Source organism: Podarcis cretensis (assembly GCF_951804945.1).
Source record: "Podarcis cretensis genome assembly, chromosome: 9".
Taxonomy (NCBI): domain Eukaryota; kingdom Metazoa; phylum Chordata; class Lepidosauria; order Squamata; family Lacertidae; genus Podarcis; species Podarcis cretensis.
In genome coordinates, this window is record NC_137178.1 from 51899505 (window position 1) to 51922821 (window position 23317).

At 39.5% G+C, this 23317-nt stretch overlaps 1 protein-coding gene across 1 annotated transcript in view; it reads right to left on the minus strand.

Moving 5' to 3' along the window:
• Window positions 1-546: 546 nt before the first annotated feature.
• DCTD (dCMP deaminase) overlaps window positions 547-23317 on the minus strand; it is a 28651-nt gene continuing 5880 nt past the window's right edge. The window contains exons 2-6 of the mRNA XM_079991460.1: window positions 13113-13224; window positions 12245-12380; window positions 9019-9135; window positions 4383-4479; window positions 547-1815 (exon numbers count right to left, since the gene is read on the minus strand). Coding sequence (XP_079847586.1) covers window positions 1737-1815; window positions 4383-4479; window positions 9019-9135; window positions 12245-12380; window positions 13113-13224 — 541 coding nt within the window. The 3' untranslated portion in view covers window positions 547-1736. The remainder of the gene's footprint in view (window positions 1816-4382; window positions 4480-9018; window positions 9136-12244; window positions 12381-13112; window positions 13225-23317) is intronic.

Here is a 23317-nt window from a genome sequence, read left to right on the forward strand (position 1 = left end):
GGTGGGGGAGGGAAGAGTATTAAATTGGAAAAACGTTTCAGCTGGCCTTTGGATTAGGACACTGTGTGGACAAGAAAAATATGTGCACTTCAATCCACATGAAACTGCCATGATAATACACTACCAGAGGCTTTTTGTGTGTTTGAGGGGTTTTCCTTTAAATATTCAGAAACACACACAAGAAATAAAATTAAATAAAATGCCATGTGTTTTCCAAAACCAATATTCATCTGCATAAATGGTTAGGCTGACCCACAAATTAAGAAAATACTCCTAAAACAATTAAGCCAGATTTCAGATGGAAATTAGGGGAAGCTGGAGCGTATTTTTCAATTGGCTGAATATTAAAAAAAAATAATACTTGGTTCACATGTAACCACCACTACAGCATGACTTCTTCAGCAGCAAAGTAATTTTTGATCATTACATTTCTGTAATGATACAACAAATATACAAAATACACTTTGCATATGATTGCAGAAACAGCAGCTCTCTAGAGCCAAACATATAGTGTAATATAATAATAATGAGTCTACTTCAACAAAGTAGGATTTTAATAAGACTTTAATAATACTGGTGGCAAGCCAAATTACACAATGTCTTAATCTACAGAATGGTTTCAACATAGAAAATAAGAGTCCAGGAAAACATCACAATATTTAAAAAAACATGAATACCTTTGGGGTTGGAAACATTTTCTAAACATGCACAATTAGGCATTCCCTCCCAAAATCAAATAGAAGGGGAGATATTGAAAGCCCTTGATAGTTTTAGCCTGTGTTTCCAGAACTTATGGCAGAGGGCCAGTTTTTAACAACTAAAAGCAAGCTAAAACCATAATTATGACATTTGGCATGTTCAACCTCAGTGCGGACTGAATCTCCTCATTTCCCTTAGAGGGAAAGCAGTGATTAAGTTACCTTAGAGGCTGATCCCAGAATTGTAATGTGCTGGATTGTCTAGTAGAGATTTAGACCAATAAATGTGTCTCCTTTTAGACATTAAAATCAGTTCCAAACAGAGTCCCATAGGTGAAAGCCTAATGATTTATGCACTTATCCTCTGCTAAATGGAAGGTATCTTGGGGGGAAAGGAATTAAAGCTACTCTGAAACTACATCCAATACAAAACATTCTTCAAACATAATTGAACACATGCTCACACGCTACACTGCAACAGGAGAAGCAATTAAAGAGATGAACATCTGGTAAAATATCAAGGTGTAATGTACCAGTATGGATTTCACACAACACAATATTTTGACTGTTATAGAGACATCTAGCCATATTGCTTGAAACATGACATTTTCAATAGTTTGTGCTTTATGCAGACCTGCTAGGCTGGTAGATGCATCCCTACAGTTACACGTCACCACACAAGCTATCCAGAAGCTTTCTTGATCGAGCCAATATTCATAGGTTATTGCTTGTGACTTTGGTTCTCTTCATTCAGATCAGATGTTGGCACAGTGAACACACCTTTCCTATTGTTCATACACAAGTCCAGACCTCACCTATAGGTTCCATTTAGAAAAGATTTGGAAAACTCCAGGAAGTCAAAGCTTAAAACATATGGCAAGGAGGACAAAAATTTTCTGGGCCTGACATATTCCTTAGATGTCTACTTACAACTGTAGTGGGCTATTAAAAAGTTATGCCAAACTTCAAGATGAAAGGCATTAGCAGCTTCTAAGAAAAGGATAATCACAATCTTCTAGAGATTTAATTAGATGTAACTCACAGAGGCTTTTGACACGGTCTGCTGTTAATTGAATCAAAATCAATGACTATCTTACTACACTTAGGTTTGAATTTCCTGGGGAAGAAATGGAGAGAGAGAGAAGGAGAGAGATGGATATTAGCTAGTGAAGTAGTTAAACATTTTGTTTGCTTTGCCTCCCAACTAAATTTTAAGAAGGCGAAAATATCATTGGATTCACTCTGTGTTTCATCTCCATAGGAGCCAATTATAGTGCACCATACTGAGAGAAACCCGGACAAGAAAGTCTAAGACAAAAAGACACATGGGGTTGCTTAGTTTGTATGTTCTTCAGCTATTGGAGTTCATAAATTAGCCAGGAGTCAAAGGATTTCTAACAACCTAGCTGCAGGAGGTGGCATCATGTAACCAGTCTTTCTGTAACATTTGATATTTTTTCATGCCAATTTTTTCACAGAAAACTTCCAAAGTTTGCTTCAGTAATTTCACTGCAAAGGGGGAAAATATACTGCATTATGCAAGGGATAGAAAATATAAACTAGTGGAAACTGGAATAATTTTTAAGTTACAACTTTAGAATTGTAAAATTAATATTGCCAACAAAGCTCATCCTTTTACATCATTAGAGCATCTGCTGCAGCAATTAGCAAGAAAGGTATTTGGGGACTGTGTGTATATTTTACAATCTACCAGTAAACAGAGGATTATGCAAATAGTGTGGATTTAGTGTCTCATTAAGCTTGACAATTCAGTTCTAGAGATTCATTAAGCATAACCATATCCTCACAAATCAATACGAAGAGGCAAAAACAGCCAAGAGAATGAAGGACAAGTTTGGGAGGAGGGTGGCACACACACTTTATCCAGCCTATCGCTTGGAAGCGCTGGAGGCTCCCTAATCATGGGCAAGCTCTGGAAATATTTCACTTGCAACAGAATGAGTTATGCCTCCACTTCACCTAGTGCCCATGGTAGACATATAATACAAGGAATAACTTTAGAACAGAATTTCAAATGCTGCATTATTGGCTCATGATTTCTACTTTAGCCCAGGAGCTAGAAGTCTGCTTAACGTTTTCAGTCAGAACTGTTAAAACATGCAAAACTTCAAGAAGGTTCTACATTAACATTAAGATTTTCAAGTTTTTAAATTCATAATAATTAGCCTTTCACCACAGCATCATAAAGGTATTAAACCATTAGTTGAACACATTAACCTCCCTTAGTGCCTTATAAAAAATATACCCTTTTTTTTCTTCTTCAGGCCATGTTCCATGAAAATATTGGCTTGGTTATACCCAAAGGCTGTGTACACAGTCTACTTCAGTCTGCATAAAGTCCTCTCCCACCATAGGTTTGCGAAGTGGTGTACACACAACATTAATCACAATCTGTATCTATCATGGATCTATACTGCAATTTCTTCTGGAGTATTTCACTTGGATGGGGTGTTGGGGTATTAGGGGAGGGCAGTACCTCTCGTGGGGAACACGTTGTGCTCCTTCTGGGGTAGTTTGTCCACCTTTGGTCTCCTCCCTGCACTCAGTTCTCACCTGTGGCTCCTAGAAGCTGCCAGCATGTGACAGCGGCCACCAGGTGAGGTGTATAGGATTGCAGCCTGATGTTTATCTTTTATGCTCTTACATGGAAGTAAGAAGGGATGCGGGTGGCGCTGTGGGTAAAACCTCAGCGCCTAGGACTCGCATGGTTGGCGGTTCAAATCCCCGTGAGCTCCCGTCGTTCGATCCCAGCTCCTGTCCACCTAGCAGTTCGAAAGCACCCTTAAGTGCAAGTAGATAAATAGGTACCACTTTCTAGCGGGAAGGTAAACAGCGTTTCCGTGTGCTGCACTGGTGCTGGCTCGCCAGAGCAGCTTCGTCACGCTGGCCACGTGACCCGGATGTGTCTTCGGACAGCACTGGCCCCCGGCCTCTTAAGTGAGATGGGCGTGCAACCCCAGAGTCGGACACAACTGGCCCGTACGGGCAGGGGTACCTTTATCTTTACCTTTACGGAAGTAAGACACTGTTTTCTGAGTGAGGAAGCAGAGGCTTCAACTTTAAGAAGTAACTTGCTAGGAATAACGGAAGACAACCTTTGTAACACCTCTACTGCTATATTCTTTAAGCACAGCCAATATGACAACATGCTATACAGCCTATATTTTACGTGAACAATAAATTCTTATTTGGCAGAATACAAACAAGAATAACACCGCAAACAATAAATACATGCATTTTGCAATGTACAAACAGAGGCCATATTTCTTAGGGAAATACTACACAATATAGGAAGAAGGTATAAGGTTTTCCATAAAGGTATCTTCCTCATAGATAAATAAATATGACCTGCTTTTCTCTACAGGCTGGGGCAGGAGACTTGTCTGCCATGATTTTCAAAGAATCCAAATATATTTGGTGGCAGCCACTACATCCCTTTTTGCACAAAGGCTGTGAAATAGGTTACAGAAAAAGCTTACAGCAGGCAACCACTTCCCTGTATTTGGCCCTGATCCTTTGAGCCCTTAATGATATCATTTCACTTACTTGCATCATGAATGGGAGGAGGCCTATAGCTGAATAGGTGTGGGGCTTCAGAACAGCACAGAAGCATATGAAAGGATGGAAGGGACAAAAGATGCAAGAGCCCATGCATTACCTCACCTGTATATAATTCCAGCTAAATCAAACAAGCGTCGTGCAGCTGTCATCTCCACAGTATTGTGATATTTGTCAGACATAAAAATTACTTCTTTTATACCTATGAGCGGACACAACGAGAAGCAAAAATGTTTAGATGCATTCAAGGAAAGACAGAGTTAAATTTATGTAAAAAAGTAACATCTACATAAAGTTGTTTTTAAGCAGAAGAAATGTATGCAAATCTTCCAATTTCCAAATCAGCTGTGCTCCTAATAAAGCAGCCCCTTATGTGCAGCAGGATTTCCCACCAGTCTATACAGAAAAGGGAGAAGGCAACCCCTTGCTCAGAGAGTTCTTTTGGCAATAGGCAGGAGTAAAAGCTCTGAGGTTCATGGACACTATTTTAATTACAGTCATACCTCAAGTTGAATGTGCTTCAGGTTGAGCGCTTTCGGGTTGCGCTCTGCGGCAACCCGGAAGTAATGGAGCGCGTTACTTCCAGGTTTCGCCACTCGCGAATGCGCTCAAAATGACATCACGCGCATGCGCGGAAGCGGCAAAACGCGACCGCGCATGTGCAGACGCATCTTACGTTCCATTCAGGATGCGAACGGGGCTCTGGAATGGTTCCCGTTTGCATCCCAAGGTACCACTGTATAGGGTAAAACCCATCAATTGGTTTAGGCGTGATTTGACTAATAGGGCAATTTGTCAGCTTTTAGAAAAATTGAATGAAATATTTGCACATAGTTATGTTCACACTAGATTGTCTAGAGATCTGGAGAGGATGTTAGCATGGGGAATTTTTTTTGAGCCATTATTTGTTTCCTATTCAGAGTGTTCTCCGCTTAACCCACCTAGTTTTCTTTAAACTAAACCACTTGTTACCAGTTAAAGAGTTTAAAGACATGCTGATACTGCATGCTACAAACAAGTTAAAATAGGGCATCCAACATTAGCAACAACTAGAACCGGCATGACAGATCTAGAGCATAGGTATTTTGTCCTATGATGCTGCTATATAAAATTTTTAAAAAGTAGCTTAATCTGGGAAGAGATGGGATTGTTAATGAGGCCAAAAACTCTGAAGGTCATGGAACTTCAAAAGTGGAGGAAGACAGATTTAGCCTCAGGATTTTCAGGCCCAGCACTTAAGAGGGTGCAATACCAAAAGTGTTATATATTTTCCCAAGAGGATCTGTAGAGTTATTGGTGGGATATATAAAGAAAGCTAGAGTAGATGGAGCCACACACTGAACTGCAACTGTGAAATTGCTGCAACCCAATTGTCTTCTGCTTTGCTGGCATTTCTGTTTCCAGAATGCGAAGCTATTACTGTCCATCAGTGTGCACAATGTTTCACACTGAAAGACAGGAGACATTTCTCCTCTGAAGAATTTGTATGTATCGTGAATTCATCCTTAAAAAAACACAATAGGACAGTCTCACGTAATTACTTAAAGCAGATTTTGGACAATTTCAAAGCACTCCTATCTCTTGCAATTTCCGTTTCTGCTTCCGTGGCTCTTCCCTACCCCCATCGGACTGCAAGCATTAACTGTGACTGTGCTGAGCACAATCCTACAAATTTTCCCATTCTGCCAACATGTCAATATTACATCCTGAACACACAAAGAACAGAAAAAACCAAGAGTGATAACTGACAATGAGTCTGACAGGAGAGAGTTGAAATAGTGATTGCTTTAAGAGCTCAACTCTTTCACTGCTGCATATAAAGCAAATGAATATAATGGCAAATGAGTTTATTAGGCAAAATCGAGATGGACCTAGTTTTCTAAAATGCCCCAATATTACATGGTGTGATTGCCATCAAAAATTAAGAAATACATACAATGTGCTGAGTCTTTTCAAGAGCCATATCCCATGTAAAATGTGGAAATTAACCTTTGATAACTAAAAATTTAATTATCATTAAATCATACTTATGTTTATGTATCTTACACATACTTTATTTCGCTGAATCTTATTTTACATTTATCAATTTATTTATTTATATCAAATTTATGCCACTTCACAACTCCAAAGGAATCTCTTAAGTGGTTTACAGCCTGTCTTAAACAACCAAACTGAAAATGACCATATATATATATATATATATATATATATATCAAACACCATGAATGAGAATCAGATACAAATACAACTATGATCCATGTTTAAAGTAGCATAATTAACACATAAAAATAAAATATTGTCTTAAACATTAAAAAAGAAAATCCACAAAAAAGTTCCTGGTAGCATTACGTATGATTTAGAAGCAGCTCATTCGCCCCCTTCATCTAAGGCAAAACTGTATCATACAAACACCTTTGGGAAGAACGGAAGGATATACATTTAATAAATAAATAAATACATTATGCCATCTCCGACTCAGGTAGGGCCTTACTCTATACTGATTCAGATTCTTCCCCTAAGAGGCATGAAGCTCAGCTGGTTAGAGCATGGTTCTGATAATGCCAAGGTTCAAGGTTGCAGGTTAGATCCCTGCAAAAGATAGCTGCATTTTCCTGCATTGCGGGGTACTGGACTAGATGACCCTCGGGGTTTCTTGCAACTCTACAATTCTATGATTCAAGCAACATTAAAACACTCAGAAACGTTGCAACGCAAACTATCACTCCGGGTTGCAAAACACATGCAAAATTCAAGTTACCATCCTATAATACGTAACTCACTTTTGTACACCAGAAGATTAAATTCAAAAATGCAAAATTAAAAAGAGTGGTACCCTCACCCTCTTGGTGACCCCAATAGGGATAAATCTCTTTGACGTCTCTCCTTGGGGACAGGGGTCAACAGCACTGATGGTCTGCACTGGCACTGCAGTGGTCCTCTTATTTGGTTTGTGGGCAGGAACGCCAGTCAATTAGCTGTAACTGTCTCCACTCTCCTACTCCTGGCTGGCAGGGGAATTGGGAACAAGGTGGGCAGACAGGTGGAATAGTCTCTCCCAGGATCCCTTACTAGCCGCAACAGTCAGACAAAGCAGGGCAGTGTCTTCTCAGAGGCAAGACTGCATTATTATTTATAGTTTATTTTGGCACTTTTATTTTATAATTGCCCTTTACAATAGACTAAGTAATTGTGTCATGGCCGTGGTGTCATTAGGTATAACTTTTTCAAAAAACAGTGCATATCGTTTTCCCCCTCCTTACATTTCAGCCCTGATAAAATGCTTAAAATCTACAAGGGAATACTTGTGAGAAGTTTCTCCACGTTTCTAAAATTTTGGCCTGCCAATCCAGTTGATTAACATTAAAATTTAATCAAAACAGAGCCATTTATATTGCAATTAAAGCTCTTCCACTTGTGGCAGAGGAAATTAGCTGTATAAAAGCCCAGTGCCTGAAACCAAGTGTCACTCTCCCAATTTTCCATCATAGTGAAGTATGGCCAAGAAACAAGACCAGAATGTCCCTAAAACCAGTGTGGTGTAGTGGTTAGAGCGGTGGAATCGTAATCTGGTGAATTGGGTTCGATTCCCCGCTCCTCCACATGCAGCTGCTGGGTGACCTTGGGCCAGTCACACTTCTCTGAAGTTTCTCAGCCCCACTCACCTCGCAGAATGTTTGTTGTGGGGGAGGAAGGGAAAGGAGAATGTTAGCCGCTTTGAGACTCCTTCGGGTAGTGATAAAGCGGAATATCAAGTCCAAACTCCTATGCAGGCAGGAGAAGACTTAGACCCCATCCCAATGGGATACCCCTTTATTTTCTCCCAAATAAGTGAGGGTTGCCATTCATCCCTACAGTGAAAGTTCACAGAGAAATGTCAGTCCCCACTGGTCCATTGATTGGCAGTAGCGTGCCAGAATTTCAGACCCAAGGATGCTGAGGATTAACGTGGACCTTTCGCAAGCACAGAATATACTCTAGCACTGTGGTATGGAGATTGTAATGTGCTGCACTTGGGGAAAGCGTGCCTATGAGTGTTAACAGTGGTTGACCCAGGTCTCATTGACAGGAGATCCTGTACAGATGCACATTCCCCCCCCTCCCCCAGACCGCAGGGATCTGTGAAATATATAAGCCTTCATTCTGCATCTTGTCATAATAATGGACATTTTACTAGTATCCAATAATCTGAAGAAAGGACTAATGATCAGACTAGCACATCTGCTGCAGTGGTGAAGATTTATCACTATTGTAATGAAAGACATAATTATAAGAGAGATCATAGAAGTCTCTGTGACATTTATGACCAAAGAGATAAAATCTTCAAGTGTCGACCATGTCTGACGCTCAAATTAAAATGTTACATATATATACTCCCAGCAGATCTTGTGACACACACAGTTTATTCTCTCTCCCCCACCCCCATTTTCTGTTCACGATGTGTCAGAGAATTGTAAATTGACACTAATTATATGCAACGCCTGCACAGTTCCTTGGCAGCTCTTGGTCAAGGAAGAGGCAAACTTGAATTAAAAACAAGCTAAGAATCACAGAGGATGCAATTAGCACGGGAAAACCTGGCACCACTCAAGTATAGAAAACACAAGGAGTGTCTTAAAGGTTGATAGTGCAATTAATTTATATCTAAACAGCCGCAATTTGGAAACCAAATACATCTGTGATGAGGTACCCATGAACAGACAGTGCAGCAACACTGACAAATCAAGCTGGCACCTTCCCTTACCTGCCTGGATGATGAGCTTTGCACATTCATTACACGGAAACAAGGCAACATACATGCTGCAGCCTTTCACATCAGCAGAGTTCTTGTTCATTATGGCGTTCAGTTCAGCGTGACACACTGATTAAAGATAAAAAGAACCCAACAAATATTCATATGAGCGTTCATTAAAGTGAGTCATCAATCTGAAACTTAACAAAGTGTTACGCCGCAAATGCCTGCGTCCTTCCAGAAGCAAACAGCCAGCACAATCTGTCACACCAGAGAGAAATTTAAAGTGGGGAAGGGGAGGGGAAATAATCCAGAAATACCAAGATCAATGAAGGTCAAGCAATCTGGCCAGGCTTGCAGTGAGTAATGAAATCATTAAGCACATTAACATGGCCATTCGTGAACACCTACAGGACGAAGCAAAGCCATAGGCTGAAGGCCAAGTAGTTTCAGTCACCCTGAGTGTGGCAATATCTCACGGCACCAGTGCTCCCAGAGAGCTCTAATTGCCATTATAAAGGAGCTCATTTGTGTGTTTACATGCATGGATAGGAATGTTCTTTTGATTATGCAAGTGCACTCTGTGTTCTTAAGAGCAGAGGGAATTATGAAGTAAAGCCAAGCAGCTCTCACCTCCAGGTAAGATAGCTGGCAATGAAGCTTGAGAAAAAGCGACCAGCACTAAGAATGCAGTTTAGACAATCATTTTGTACCGTTACCATCTTCACTAGCACCTATTAAGAGTGTCTTAATTGCTACAAGGTCATCTTGGAACAATCCAAAAGTGAAGAGGTTATTTCTAATTTCCAAGAAACACCATATTAGGCTCCTGTGAAAGAACAGTAATGCCGTAAGGAAAACTCATTTTTGTTGTCGTGGAGAAATCCTATTGTTTCCAAGGTTTTATATAAGGGTTAACAGTTATGTAAACTGTCCTGGGTTTTCTTCTAGAGCTGTGGAGATAAAATGTTATCAGCAGGAAGCCAGCAGGTCACCTGAGTGACAGCTTAACTGCTGTTGTTTACACTGCTTCAAAAAGGAGATAACTAACTGAGTGAGATTTCTGTCTTTTTAAACAGGTGCTAAGGCATCAGAAGCTAGTAGATTCTAATTGGTTAGCTAGCAGGTGCTCTGCTTCATTCTTCTGCATAATAGCTATAGGCCAATAAGGGGACACAGTTCTATCCAAATTTAAATGTTTGGCACCAGAGAAACATTATTTAAAGAAATCATTAAAAAGTAAACTAGCTAGTTCATGGGTAGGCAAACTAAGGCCTGGGGGCCGGATCCAGCCCAATCGCTTCTAAATCATGTTTTTCCTGTTGTTATTCTGTCTCTCACAGCTACAATAAACCAACCATTAAAATTATGGACTGGTCATTCCTTCGTCGGAGGGCAAACAGGCAAATTTAGCAGGAGATCAAATACTCCCCCCCCCTCACTGTAAGTGTTCCAGTTTTCGAATGTTTTTAGGAAGCCAAACGTCTGATGTAGCTGTCGGCTATTGTTTCCAGGGCACCTGCACCAATCAGAAGCTGCACCTTGGTTTTCAAACATTTCGGAAGTCAAACAGACTTCCCGAACAGATTAAGTTTTTTGCTTTTGTTTTTGCTATTTATTTTGCATTTTTGTTTTTGAGGCTTTTTAGGTTAATTTGTTTTTGTGACTGTGTGGAACCCAGTTCAGCTGATTGATTGACTATGTGACTGCAGAAATGGATAAAAGCCCCCCATCCAAACAATGACTATCATCAGTGCAGGTAAGGAAAAAAAATTAATTTTTTTTATCATCTATAATACTGTCTTATTTATTTTATAGTATAGTACATTGATTATTACTTTCATTTTATGGAGCAGTGATCTCGTTAGATAGTAAAATTCATGTTAAACTGCTGTTTTAGGGGTTGTTTTTAAAAGTCTGGAATGGATTAATCCGTTTTGCATTACTTTCTATGAGAAAGCGCGTCTTGGTTTTGTAACGGACTTCCGGAATGGATTAAGTTTGAGAACCAAGGTACCACTGTACAGTGGACCCTCCGGATACGAATTAAATTCGTTCCAGGGGTCCGTCCGCAACCCGAAAAGTCCGTAGGCAGAGGCACCGCTTCTGCGCACGGTGCGATGGAGCACTTCTGCGCACACACGCGACGCACAGAGCACTTCTGTGTATGTGGCGAAACCTATCAGTATATACTTCTGGGTTTGCCATGTTCATAACCCGAAAGTTACGTATCCAGGGCGGTATGTAACTAGAGGGTCCACTGTATTTTGTTCTACATTTAACTTAAGCAATTTGTTTACAAAGGAGGTCGGGGGGTGTATTTTGAGATAAAACAGAGGTTGCCAACCTTTTTGGACCATTGGACCCATTTGTAATTTTGGCCACCAGTAACAAAATGGCTGTTGTGAGGTATGTAGGAGAACAAAAAATGTATGCCACGTTGAAAGAGCAGTAAAAGGCAGGACCGCAATTTGGTGAGGCTTGTCCCACCTCATCTGCCACCCTCATTAATAGTGGGGAAAGGACACTTAAATCAGGCAACACCTCACTCACTGAAAGAAGCTCTTTGCACATCTATGTTCAGAATGGAAAGTGGATGCTCAATCCTAGCATCTAATGAAATGTGGACATGTTTAAGGGGTTTTTGAGTAATCTACCTGAACAATGGCACTATTGCTTTAAACGAACATGCATTTTAGCGCTCTCTCTCTCTCTCTATATATATATACACAACAAAACTTAACAAACACTACTAATTGCTCATTTCTTAATACTATTCACATATGGCACTAACCTAATTAAAATACTAGTACAGTCCAATTTTATTTTGCATTGCCTAGCCTGTGTTGTGACTTGTAATATGCTTTTCCTAAAACACATATTTACAATTAACACTGAAACTCTTGTAAGGTTTGAAGAAATTCTGTTCAACTTCAGTTCTTACAAAGAATAAATACTATATTTGCCCGATTTTGGGTATATAAACAAACATTTATTCTACTTACACTAGCTGCTAGGCAAGCATTCCTATAGGCTTGTACAAATATAATAGCGAGAGGATGAAACAAAAAGCTTAAGATGGCATTATATGAATGCCTAAGTTTTTTTTTATAGAGGAAAATTTAGTTGTAAAAGCCTCTTTAATATGAAAGAGAAAAACGTTTTATAAATAAAAGCAAGGATATTATTTAGTAAGTAAAAACAATAAGTGATCTGGTGTAGATACTGTATTCCTTACCATATGGATATTTTGTGTCAAGTTTACTATCTGCTGTTCTGGTCCAAGGTAGCAAGTCATCACTGCATCCATTAGGCATGCCGTTGTATCCAATCCCAACAATCTTGTTTTCTGAATTCACAATACATGCACCAACCTGAAATGAAATGAACAACTTTGTTTCTTGTAATAGGTCACATATTTTGGTGATCCCGTACTCACCTGGTTTCTCTGCCAAGGCAAATGGTACCCACCCTGTTGTAGCTGAAGCTATACTTCCCCATAAAGGAAACCCAAGTGAGCCTGGTCTGACCTTGAGCATCAACACTGAAAATGGTCAAGAACTATGTAAGCATCATTTGAGACCATGCTTCTTCATTCAAACTGCACCATCCTGGAGAGGACAAAAGTTCCCAGCATAACAACTCAATTCACAAGCATGGAAGGTACAGAAATGCTTTTTATTGTGATGCTTTGTTGGCTAAGTTGGTCTGTTCCTACTTAGTGACATGCAGGTAAAAATGCAAAAGTCAGAACCTCAGTAAAAACGTACCATATTACATGGCTAGATCAAACTATAATCTCAAATACACTAGCTTCTTCTTCAATTATTTTCATCAGATGCATTATCTGTAAACTGTAAGTATTTTTACTTCTTATAGGGAAAGGAACCACACAGCTCCTCATCTAGTACTATAAAAGAACAATCTTCCCAAGGAAAAACAGCTCAAGTTACCACTTGATAGATAAAATCCTCATTGTAGTTTCCTCCTGGCTCTAACTTTGGATATCCTTGTAATTAGATTGTGTTGAACGACTAGAAACTTATTGCCATATTAAATTTATGAGAGACAGTGCAACATAAGCTACCTGGGCACTATATTCTTACCTGAGAATTTGGATCTTTGCTTCTTTGTGCCGACAAGAAAGCTACAGCCATGAAATATTCAGGCCACTCCAAGTAGTCATCACGTTTTTTACAGGGTGTTTCACAGCCATACCTACAAAAGTCAAATCAAATGAATGACACTAATGGTTACGATTTGCATGAATTGTTTTATTTTTAAAAAATAGTCTATTAGGTATACTTTGACCCCAGTGTTTGAGTCTCTGGAAATAAGTCAATTACCATGATGTAAAATTCCAGAGTGGCATGAGGGTTTAATTAGTACAACTAAGAGAGCAGCATCTGACCATAAAGGTTATAAATTCAGATCAAGAATTTAATAGTGGAGAATATAAGTGTTCCATATCTGCCCAGTGCCATATGAGCAACACTCTTTTTCAACCAAAAAGGCCAAAAGGAGACTAAATTATCTCATTTAAAGCAGCAATTTGCAGTCTTTAGGCAGTGCAGTGCCAACTATTATCTATCCCTCAATGTTACCTTCTTTAGAGAAATATGCAAAAGGTTACGTTCTTTGCTCCAGCATTACTGACAGTTAAGTTGCTTGAGCAAAGATACCTCTTAGACCAGCTATTCTAATTGCAAGCATATGGTGCGATATCTTTTGTTACAGCTAAAATATAAAAATAGAATATGAGGCACTCTTTGCTGAACATTTCTGGTGGTATCACTGTCTGCTAAGAATGGTTTTCAGTTGCACTGCCCATAAATAGTGTTGCCAATGTGCATTCTAATGTGAGGAGTCAAGTCTTTGAATCTCTCCATAGGAGTCTATAGAGTAATGCCACTTTTGCCAAATCTCTACAATTGGGAAGCATGAATAGACAGGTGGAACAATTAACCCCAAATAGGAGCATGTCAAATAAACTCATTACTCAAACAAATACATGGTCTAAAAGAGAAAAGCCTATGTGTACGAGTTTCATTCTTTAGATACATAACTAGAATAGAGCAGAAAAAAACCTTAAGAGTATTAAAAGTGGTCTGTGACTTGCAAGAGGTTTTGTTTTCCATTGTGTGTACTGCACACACCAAATATAAAGGTAAAGGGACCCCTGACCGTTAGGTCCAGTCACAGACAACTCTGGGGTTGCGGCGCTGATCTGCTTTAGTGGCCAAGAGAGCTGGCGTTTTGTCTGCAGACGGCTTCCGGGTCATGTGGCCAGCATGACTAAGCTGCTTCTGGCGAACCAGAGCAGCGCACAGAAACACCGTTTACCTTCCTGCCGGAGTGGTACCTACTGATCTACTTGCACTGCGTGCTTTCGAACTGCTATGTTGGCAGGAGTAGGGACTGAACAACGGGAGCTCACCCCGTCGCGGGAATTCAAACTGCCGACCTTCCGATTGGCAAGCCCTAGGCTCTGTGGTTTAGACCACAGCGCCACCGAGCCCCAAATATATCCACCAAATATATCCACCCCAAATTTTGCCAGGTACACAAAGAAGCAGCCTCCCTCTTTCAGCCTGCCTTCAGCTCCTTGAAAAAACTAACATGTCTCCCAGCCTCACCTTTTGTCACTCAGCCATAGCACCTAAAACTCTAATTTGTAGGTTTTGTATATACCAAGACACCTGTCGTGCCAGCATTTCCTAGGACACCTCAACCACATCCAGCATCTCAGAAAACAGAAAGTGACAGCTTTGAAATAACTCCTTTAGAAGTCACCAGCAAGAATCATAGAGTGCAGTAGAGTGGCACTCCTCTATTTTATTCCTAATGTACAAAACAAACACTGAAATTTTTTTCATGCTTAAATCCTACGGTAAAGGTTAATCCTTCCACCTTTCTGTAATTGATTTTTAGGCACAGAACAACCTAGAAGGCCAAAAAAACAACTAGTAGTCTGTTTCATACTGTGGTTGAGATATATTGGAACAGATTATATTTTGCTCCCATATAAACTATTGCACCTTTGAGTCTCACATGTACCAGGTAGAAGTGCTTAAAGATGACTAAGAGGGCACATAAAGACGTAACTATCCTGCCTCTTGCCGTTGATACTCAAACACATACAATCTTTGAAGTGAATGTTGATCTCCTCTTCATCCCTCCTTCAAGGCATAACAACAACAAAAACAGCAACAACTCGCTTATTTATACCCTGCCCATCTGGCTGGGCTTCCCCAGCCTCTATGGCTGGGATGATTGATTTGCTGTTTGTTTTAGTTTGCTTTCAAGCACTTTGCATACTTAATATTTACATTTTAAGAAAGTTTCAAAACACTTTTTATGCACACTTTACTCTTGAAACACTACTTTTAGAGTGGAGAGGTGTGGACTGACACAATCAGCAGCCAGCCTAGTCCAAATCGTGCACTGTACTATGAGACATTTAAACAGGACAGAAAAATAGGATTTCAGAAAGAGAAGTCAAAACTAGAAACAGAACTGTTGGAACCCAATACTAAGAACTTATCAAAAATGTATAACTTGCTGTTGAAATGGAATACACAGGATGAAACGGTGAAATCAGCAATGATTAAATGGGCACAAGATATTGGTCATGATATTATGTTTGCTGACTGGGAACAGTTATGGACCACCGGTATTAAATTTACTGCATGTAATGCTTTAAAAGAAAATATTATGAAAATGATCTATCGGTGGTACATGACCCCAGTCAAGCTTGCAAAAATTTACCACTTGCCTAATAATAAGTGTTGGAAATGTAATGAGACTGAAGGCACTTTCTACCACCTTTGGTGGACCTGCCCAAAGGTTAAAGCTTTCTGGGAAATGATCTATAATGAAATTAAGAAGGTCCTTAAGTGGACTTTTCCTAAGAAACCAGAGGCTTTCCTCTTGGGCATGGTTGGCCAAGTGGTGTTAAGGAAGGACAGGATTTTCTTTATGTATGCCACTACAGCAGCAAGAATTCTACTGGCAAAGTATTGGAAGACGCAAGAACTACCTACTCTGGAAGAATGGCAAACAAAGGTGATTGACTTTATGGGACTGGCCGAGATGACGGGCAGAATCCGTGACCAGGGGAAAGAGACAGTGGAAGAGGACTGGAAGAAATTTAAAATATATCTTAAAAATAATTGTAAAATTGAGGAATGTTAAGATGTCAGGGGGTAAGAGGTAAAGAATTGCAGCAGTAATCAAAAAAAACTAAAGGAATCTTTATGAAAGGGAATTAAGATAATGGACCTAAGGGTTGCTAAAGAACTATTAAACAAGGATGCAGGGATGGGGAGGTATGGGGAAGTCAAAAGAAAGAAGGGTATGAAATGATGAGATTGAAATTATACTGTTTTGTATTGTTTTTGTTATCTATCTGAAAAATGAATAAAAATTATCAAAAAAAAAAAAAATCGTGCACTGTACTAACCAGAGTGGGGACAAGGGCATTAGATTCACCACCATCCCTAGCAATGAGTTGGACAGCATCTGTTTGCCGTGAAGTGTCTCCTTTATTCATGGAAGCTTCCCACACAATGCAGAACTCTGGAAAAATAAGTTGTACATTGTGTGGGAAGGCTACGTGAGTAGCAGGCTCCCCATTGCAGAGACAATGACAAGGGCAAGGAGACAAGCATGTGCAGCTAGCATGCTCTTCCCAGCTCTCATTTCTATTTCCTTGTTAGTATAATGCCTGAAGAGGGCTTTAGCACTGTGTAAACCCAGCTTCTTCGGTGAATGGACTTCTTCAGAGTTTGATTCAGGTTGGAGACTCAGACTAAAACCCTACTCAGGCAAGCCTATTCACAAGCTAAATCACTGCATGAGCAGCAGGGCTGAACTAACTTTGCACCTGACATCACACCTTCCCACTACCTGGTATTTGCACAAATGCCTCTGTGTGTGCAGCAAATGGGTTACGTGTCAGTCTTTGTGTGTACAGCTACATGTGCAAAGACCCTCTCCCTGCAAACGTTCATAGCCAGTGCTAATCAGACAAGGCAAGACTGGTTGGTGCATCCCCACTCCCTGCCCACATACTAATTCAACTTGAATCAGGCATATAGTGGTGCCTCGCAAGACGAAATTAATCCGTTCCGTGAGGCTCTTCGTATAGCGGTTTTTTCGTTTTGCGAAGCAAGCCCATTGACAGCTTAGCGGATTAGCGCTATTAGCGGTTTAGCGGCTTTTAGCAGATCAGCTGATAAGCGGCTTATCAGCGGATCAGCTGATAAGTGGCTTAGGGCTTAGGAAAAGGGGGGGGGGAGAGGAAAAAAACCCCGCAGGAACTCGCAAGACATTTTCGTCTTGCGAAGCAAGCCCATAGGGAAATTCGTTTTGCGAAGCGCCTCCAAAATGGAAAACCCTTTCGTCTAGCGGGTTTTCCGTCTTGTGAGGCGTTCGTCTTGCGGGGCACCACTGTATACCGTTATGGGGCAAATGAGCTTCCATGGTGAGCTCATTATGTGTCTTTATACACCCAAATTTTCTTTTTCCTGGTACAACAGAAATAATTTTCTCCTTCATTATGCCACTTCCACACTGCTATCTATGGAAATGTTTAGAGAAAAATTACAAGAACAAGCTCTCTTCTCAACATTTTTACTCCTTGGGGAAACCACCTGAAGGACAATCATTACTTTAGTCTAAACTAAGACATAGGAGGTATAAGGTGTATAAATTGGATTTAGCTAAGACACCAGTCAAGACAAAGGCAATTTGTTCATTACATCATGACAGAGATTCAGTTTAAAGGCACAGGTGAGCTTAGACTTGAAATTAAACTATTTCAGCTCTTGCTGAACAAGGTTTCAGTATGAAAGATAGCATTGTTTCTTGGAAGACAGACACAATGGATGGATTCAGATGACTTATTCCCTCAGTAGAACATAGAACCATCAATTTACAAGAACTAGCATCTTCAGAGGACCAAGCCAATCTGCAAAAGGCTCCAAGGTCACTAAAACTGTGGCTAATTAGATTTGCTGATAACTCCTCCTATACTGAACATAGTGTAAGTCATCCTGATATATTTATTTTTAAAGAGCATTTTAAGGATGTGAAATAAGGAATCTTGCAGAAATGAAAATTAAGGCTAAAGTACCAAATAGAATTTCTTAAAGTAAAAAGGGGTGGGGGTGGGAATCCTACAATCATCATACTGTACTGTTATGAGTTGGGGGGGAGGGGGCGTAGGCTGTATGCGAGATCCTTCAAACCCCTGGATCCAGCAAGTTTTAAAACTATAACCCAGACTAGCTTCCTGTGTTTAGGTGGTGGCCTGGGTGATGGGCCATAAAGGAAAACAAAGGAAAAGAGCTTTGAGTGAGACAGCAAATGGGTGAGGCCCCTCCCTCAACTCACAGATAGTTAGACGGACAAAGCCTGAGTTTAGAGTTAAGTTGCAGTGATTTGACTTGGAAGTAAAGCAGCAAGCTGGAGAGAAAGTCAGTTTTGATTTCTGTTTGAATCCAAGGCTTGGGCTATGGGAGAAACAAGATCCTTTCGGAGTGTTAAAGCTGTGAACCCTTCCATTGTAGACTCAGGTTATATATGTGTAAATAAACCATGTATCATAAAGAAACCACAGTCTCCGCTGTGCCTCATCTCCAAAAAGAAACACAAGTCCTGGGTACGTGTCTAGAGCCCCTGGAATCTTGCACCACTCAGAAATTAGTGTGGCATACAACAATACTATCAATAAACTACTCTGTTAGTATATAGATGGGAAGTAAAGAAGCTCTAGTATTTTTTGATAAAGACTGAGACATCAAAACTTATCAACAACCTGAATTGCATTCTCCACTATTCTGCTTCTTTGCTGCTGATTTAGATTTATTTGAGTAAGAACAAAGAGCATGGTCTGCTATCTTAGAGAAGAGCTTTATGACTCTTTCTTAGACAAAGCTCTATAAACCAGTGATAGAAAAAAAAGCTTTTTAACACATATTCAATCTTATGTCTAATCCTTGACCACCTGTAGAATCAGAAAATTGTAGAGTTGAAATGGGGTCTGAGGGTCATCTAGTCCAACCCACTACAATGCCGGAATTACAGCTAAAGAATCCCTCACACATGGCAATCCAACCTCAGTTTAAAAACCTCAAAGGAAGCAGTCAACCTGGTCAAGGAAAAACCTCTTTCCTAAAGCTGTTAAGAGATACTGCTCTTAAGGTAAGATAAAAGTTAACTGGTTAAAAGACTGGCTTAAATTTGTACAAAGCCAGCTCATTTAAGAATTACCTTGTTCATAAAACGTGTATGCATTCTGTGACCCATATGTACCTGCCCATAATGCATTACAAACTGTCTGAATTTGCTCATTTCAGACTCATAAACAGAAAAATATTAATAACTGCCTCTCGGTAGTATTTTATCATATTACTCAGCTCACGAATTCAGATATAGTAAGGCTTTGGCAATACTCCACCTACCAAATACTCACCTTGGCTGGATTTCTTTGGACATTATTAACCTTCCTTCCTTCAAGGGCATCAACTGCTTCCTTTCCTTTAGATTTGTCTCCTTTCATTTCACAATCAAAATGAAGCTGAAATGCTTGCATAGAAAGGCCTTTTTAATCTAAATAGTTGTGTATGTTTTTTTAATTGCATGCTACCCCCTGCTCAGAATATTGACTGTAATCAAAACCTTTATAGAAGATAATATTGTTTAGTTTTATGGATTTCCAGGCTTTTGGCAATAATCATTTTTTTTTAAAATCAATTTTTATTAAGATTTTTAAACATAAATGCAAATATAATAAACAATGTAACATATATCATAACATAATTTCTTAACTTCTTTGGACTCCCTCACGTCTTCCGCTCCCACTTGCATCTTTGTCAATTCTTGCCCGCAATTTATCATCTTGTTTACATTCTTATGTCCCATTCATTTAGAATATAATCTAATAGTTCTCCCAAAGGTTTAAGGTTTTCCCTCAATCTCACTTATCATCCTAATTGCATCTAATTTAGTGGTGGTCAATTATTTATGATCTAGCCTCCATCTTAACATTCAACCAAATTACAATGCTTTTTAAAGTAAATCTTAAATTTCTTCCAATCTTCTTCAACCTTCTCTTCTCCCAGGTCTCGGATTCTGCCAGTCATCTCGGCTAGTTCCATATAGTCTATCAGTTGCATCTGCCACTCTTCCAGTGTGGGTAGATCTTGAGTTTTCCAGTGCTTAGCGATGAGTATCCTTGCTGCCGTTGTTGCATACATAAAAAATGTTCGGTCCTTCTTTAACACCTTCTGGTCGACAATACCCAAAAGGAAGGCCTCTGGTTTCTTAGTAAAGGTATACTTAAATACCTTTTTCAACTCATTATATATCATTTCCCAAAAGGCCTTCACTCTCGGGCAAGTCCACCAGAGGTGAAAGAATGTTCCATCATTTTCTTTACATTTCCAACATTTGTTATCAGACAAATGGTATATTTTGGCAAGTTTAACTGGGGTCATGTACCCTCTATATATCATTTTCATTACATTTTCCTTCAAAGCATTACATGCAGTGAAGTTCAGCCCGTTGGTCCACAACCTTTCCCAGTCCTCAAACATGATATTATGCCCTATATCCTGTGCCCACTTTATCATGGCCGATTTAACCATTTCATCTTGTGTATTCCATTTTAACAGCAAGTTGTACATTCTTGAAAGTATCTTAGTCTTAGGTTCTAACAGTTCTGTTTCCAATTTCGATTTCTCCACCTGGAACCCTAACTTTTTGTCATTTTTAAAAACTTCATTAATCTGAGCGTAATGTAACCAGTCTCGCACTTTGTCCTTAATTTTCTCCAAACTCTGCAATTTCCAATTGTCTCCATCTTTTTCTAATATTTCCCAATATTTTGGCCATTTGGCCTCCATATTGGGTCTTTTTCGGGCCTTAGCTTCCAGCGGTGAAAGCCACCTTGGAGTTTTATTTATTTATTTATTTATTTATTTATTAGTCTTTATATTTTGTCCAGACATTAAACACTGCTTTTCTGACAATATGGTTCTTAAAGGCCTTATTGATCTAAACCTTGTCATACCATAAATATGCATGCCAACCAAAAGCATTGTTAAAACCTTCCAGATCCAATACATCAGTGTCTTCGAGAAGTAGCCAATCTTTTAGCCAGCAGAAAGCTGCGGCCTCATAGTACAACTTTAGGTCTGGCAGGGCAAAGCCCCCTCTTTCTTTCGCATCAGTTAATATCTTAAACTTAATTCTGGGCTTTTTGCCCTGCCAGACAAACTTAGAAATATCTCTCTGCCACTTCCGGAAGCACTCCGTCTTGTCCACAATCTGTAATGTTTGGAACAAAAACAACATTTTTGGCAATACATTCATCTTGATAGCAGCAATTCGGCCTAGCAAAGAAAGTTTCAATTTTGTCCAACTATCTAAGTCTCTCTTAATTTCTGACCAACATTTTTCATAATTATCCTTAAAAAGACTCAGATTTTTTGCTGTTATGTTTACCCCTAGGTACTTTACTTTTTTAACCACATTTAGTTCTGTCTCTTTCTGAAACCGTTCTGACTCTGTATCTGTCCAGTTTTTCCCCAATACCTTAGTTTTCTGTTTGTTTAATTTAAATCCCGCCACCCGACCAAAATCTTGAATCAATTGTAATACTCTTTTCGTACTAGATTCTGGCTCCTGCAGGGTCAAAACTAGGTCATCTGCGAAAGCTTTAAGTTTATATTGTTTCTCTCCGACCTGAATTCCTTCCACCAACCGGTCCCCTCTAATCATATTCAAGAGCACCTCCAGAACCGAAATAAATAGCAAAGGGGAAATAGGGCAGCCTTGTCGTGTTCCTTTTTCGATTTTAAACTCTTCTGTAACCACATTGTTGACTATCAATTTAGCCTTTTGCTCTGAATATATTGCATCAATCCCATTCTCAAAACCCCGTCCCACTCCCATTTCTTTTAAATTTCCCTTCATAAATTTCCAGGAAATATTGTCAAAGGCCTTCTCCGCATCTATAAAAATTAACACTGCTTTTGTATTTATATCTGTTTGCAAAAGTTCCAAGATATCAATAATGTTCCTTGTATTAGCAAACAAGTGTCTACCTGGGAGAAAGCCTGCCTGGTCCTTGTGAATTACTTCATTTAAAACTTTTTTAAGTCTACTTGCCAAAATGTCTGCAAATATTTTGTAATCTACATTTAAAAGAGAGATGGGACGATAGTTCTTAAGTTGTGTCTTTTCAGCTTCCGATTTTGGTATCAATGTGATAAAGGCTTCCTTCCACGATTCCGGCGCCCTCTTCCCCTCCATAATTTCATTGCTAACCTCCATCAGTGGTTGTATCAAATAGTCTTTTAATGTCTTATAATACTTGGAGGTCAGCCCATCTGGCCCTGGAGATTTGCCCATTTGCATATTTCTGAATGGCTTGTTCAATCTCTTGTCGTGTTATTTTGCAGTTCAGGATTGATCTATTTTCTTGTGACAATTTTGGTAGCCCATTTTTTTCCAGAAATTGTTTAATCTCGACCTCGTCTTGCGGCCCTTGAGTGTATAATTTTTTGAAGTATCTCTGGAAGCACTTTCTAATGTCCACAGGGTTCTGAATATTTCTTCCTTCAATCTCTAAATTTGTAACTGTATTTAGTTTTTGTCTCCTCTTCAGCTGCCAAGCTAGCAGTTTTCCACATTTATTCGCCGATTCAAAAGTTTTTTGTTTCATTAATTTAATCTTCCACTCTATTTCCTGGTTTATCAATTTAGAATATTGGGCTTGATGAAGTTTAATTTCTTTCAGAGTCGGCTGTGACTTCGGATTTGATCTTAACTTCTTCTCTAATTCTTTAATTTTCTCCAAGAGTTTGTCTTTCCTCTCATTTTGTATCCTTTTCTTTACAGCATTCTGTTGAATCAGGAACCCCCTCATCACAGCCTTACTTGCATCCCAGATGATTCTTTTTTCCACCGTAGTGTTCAAATTTATCTCAAAATAATCTTTCAAAACTTTTTGGGCCTTCTTAATAATCTCCTGATCTCTAAACAAATTGTCATTCATCTTCCATCTAAAGGAGCCGGTTGGTAGTAGTGTCATGTCCATCTTTAGTGCATTATGGTCGGAGCAGGTCTTTGGGCAGATTTCCACCTTTCTAACCTTAGGTGCCAGACCTCTAGATATCCATATTTGGTCGATTCTTGTCCAAGTCAGCTGGGCTTCAGAGAAGAATGTTCCCTCTCTTCCCAAGGGGTTCTTCGTTCTCCAAATGTCAATCAAGTCCATATTGTCAGTCATTTCAAAAAAAGT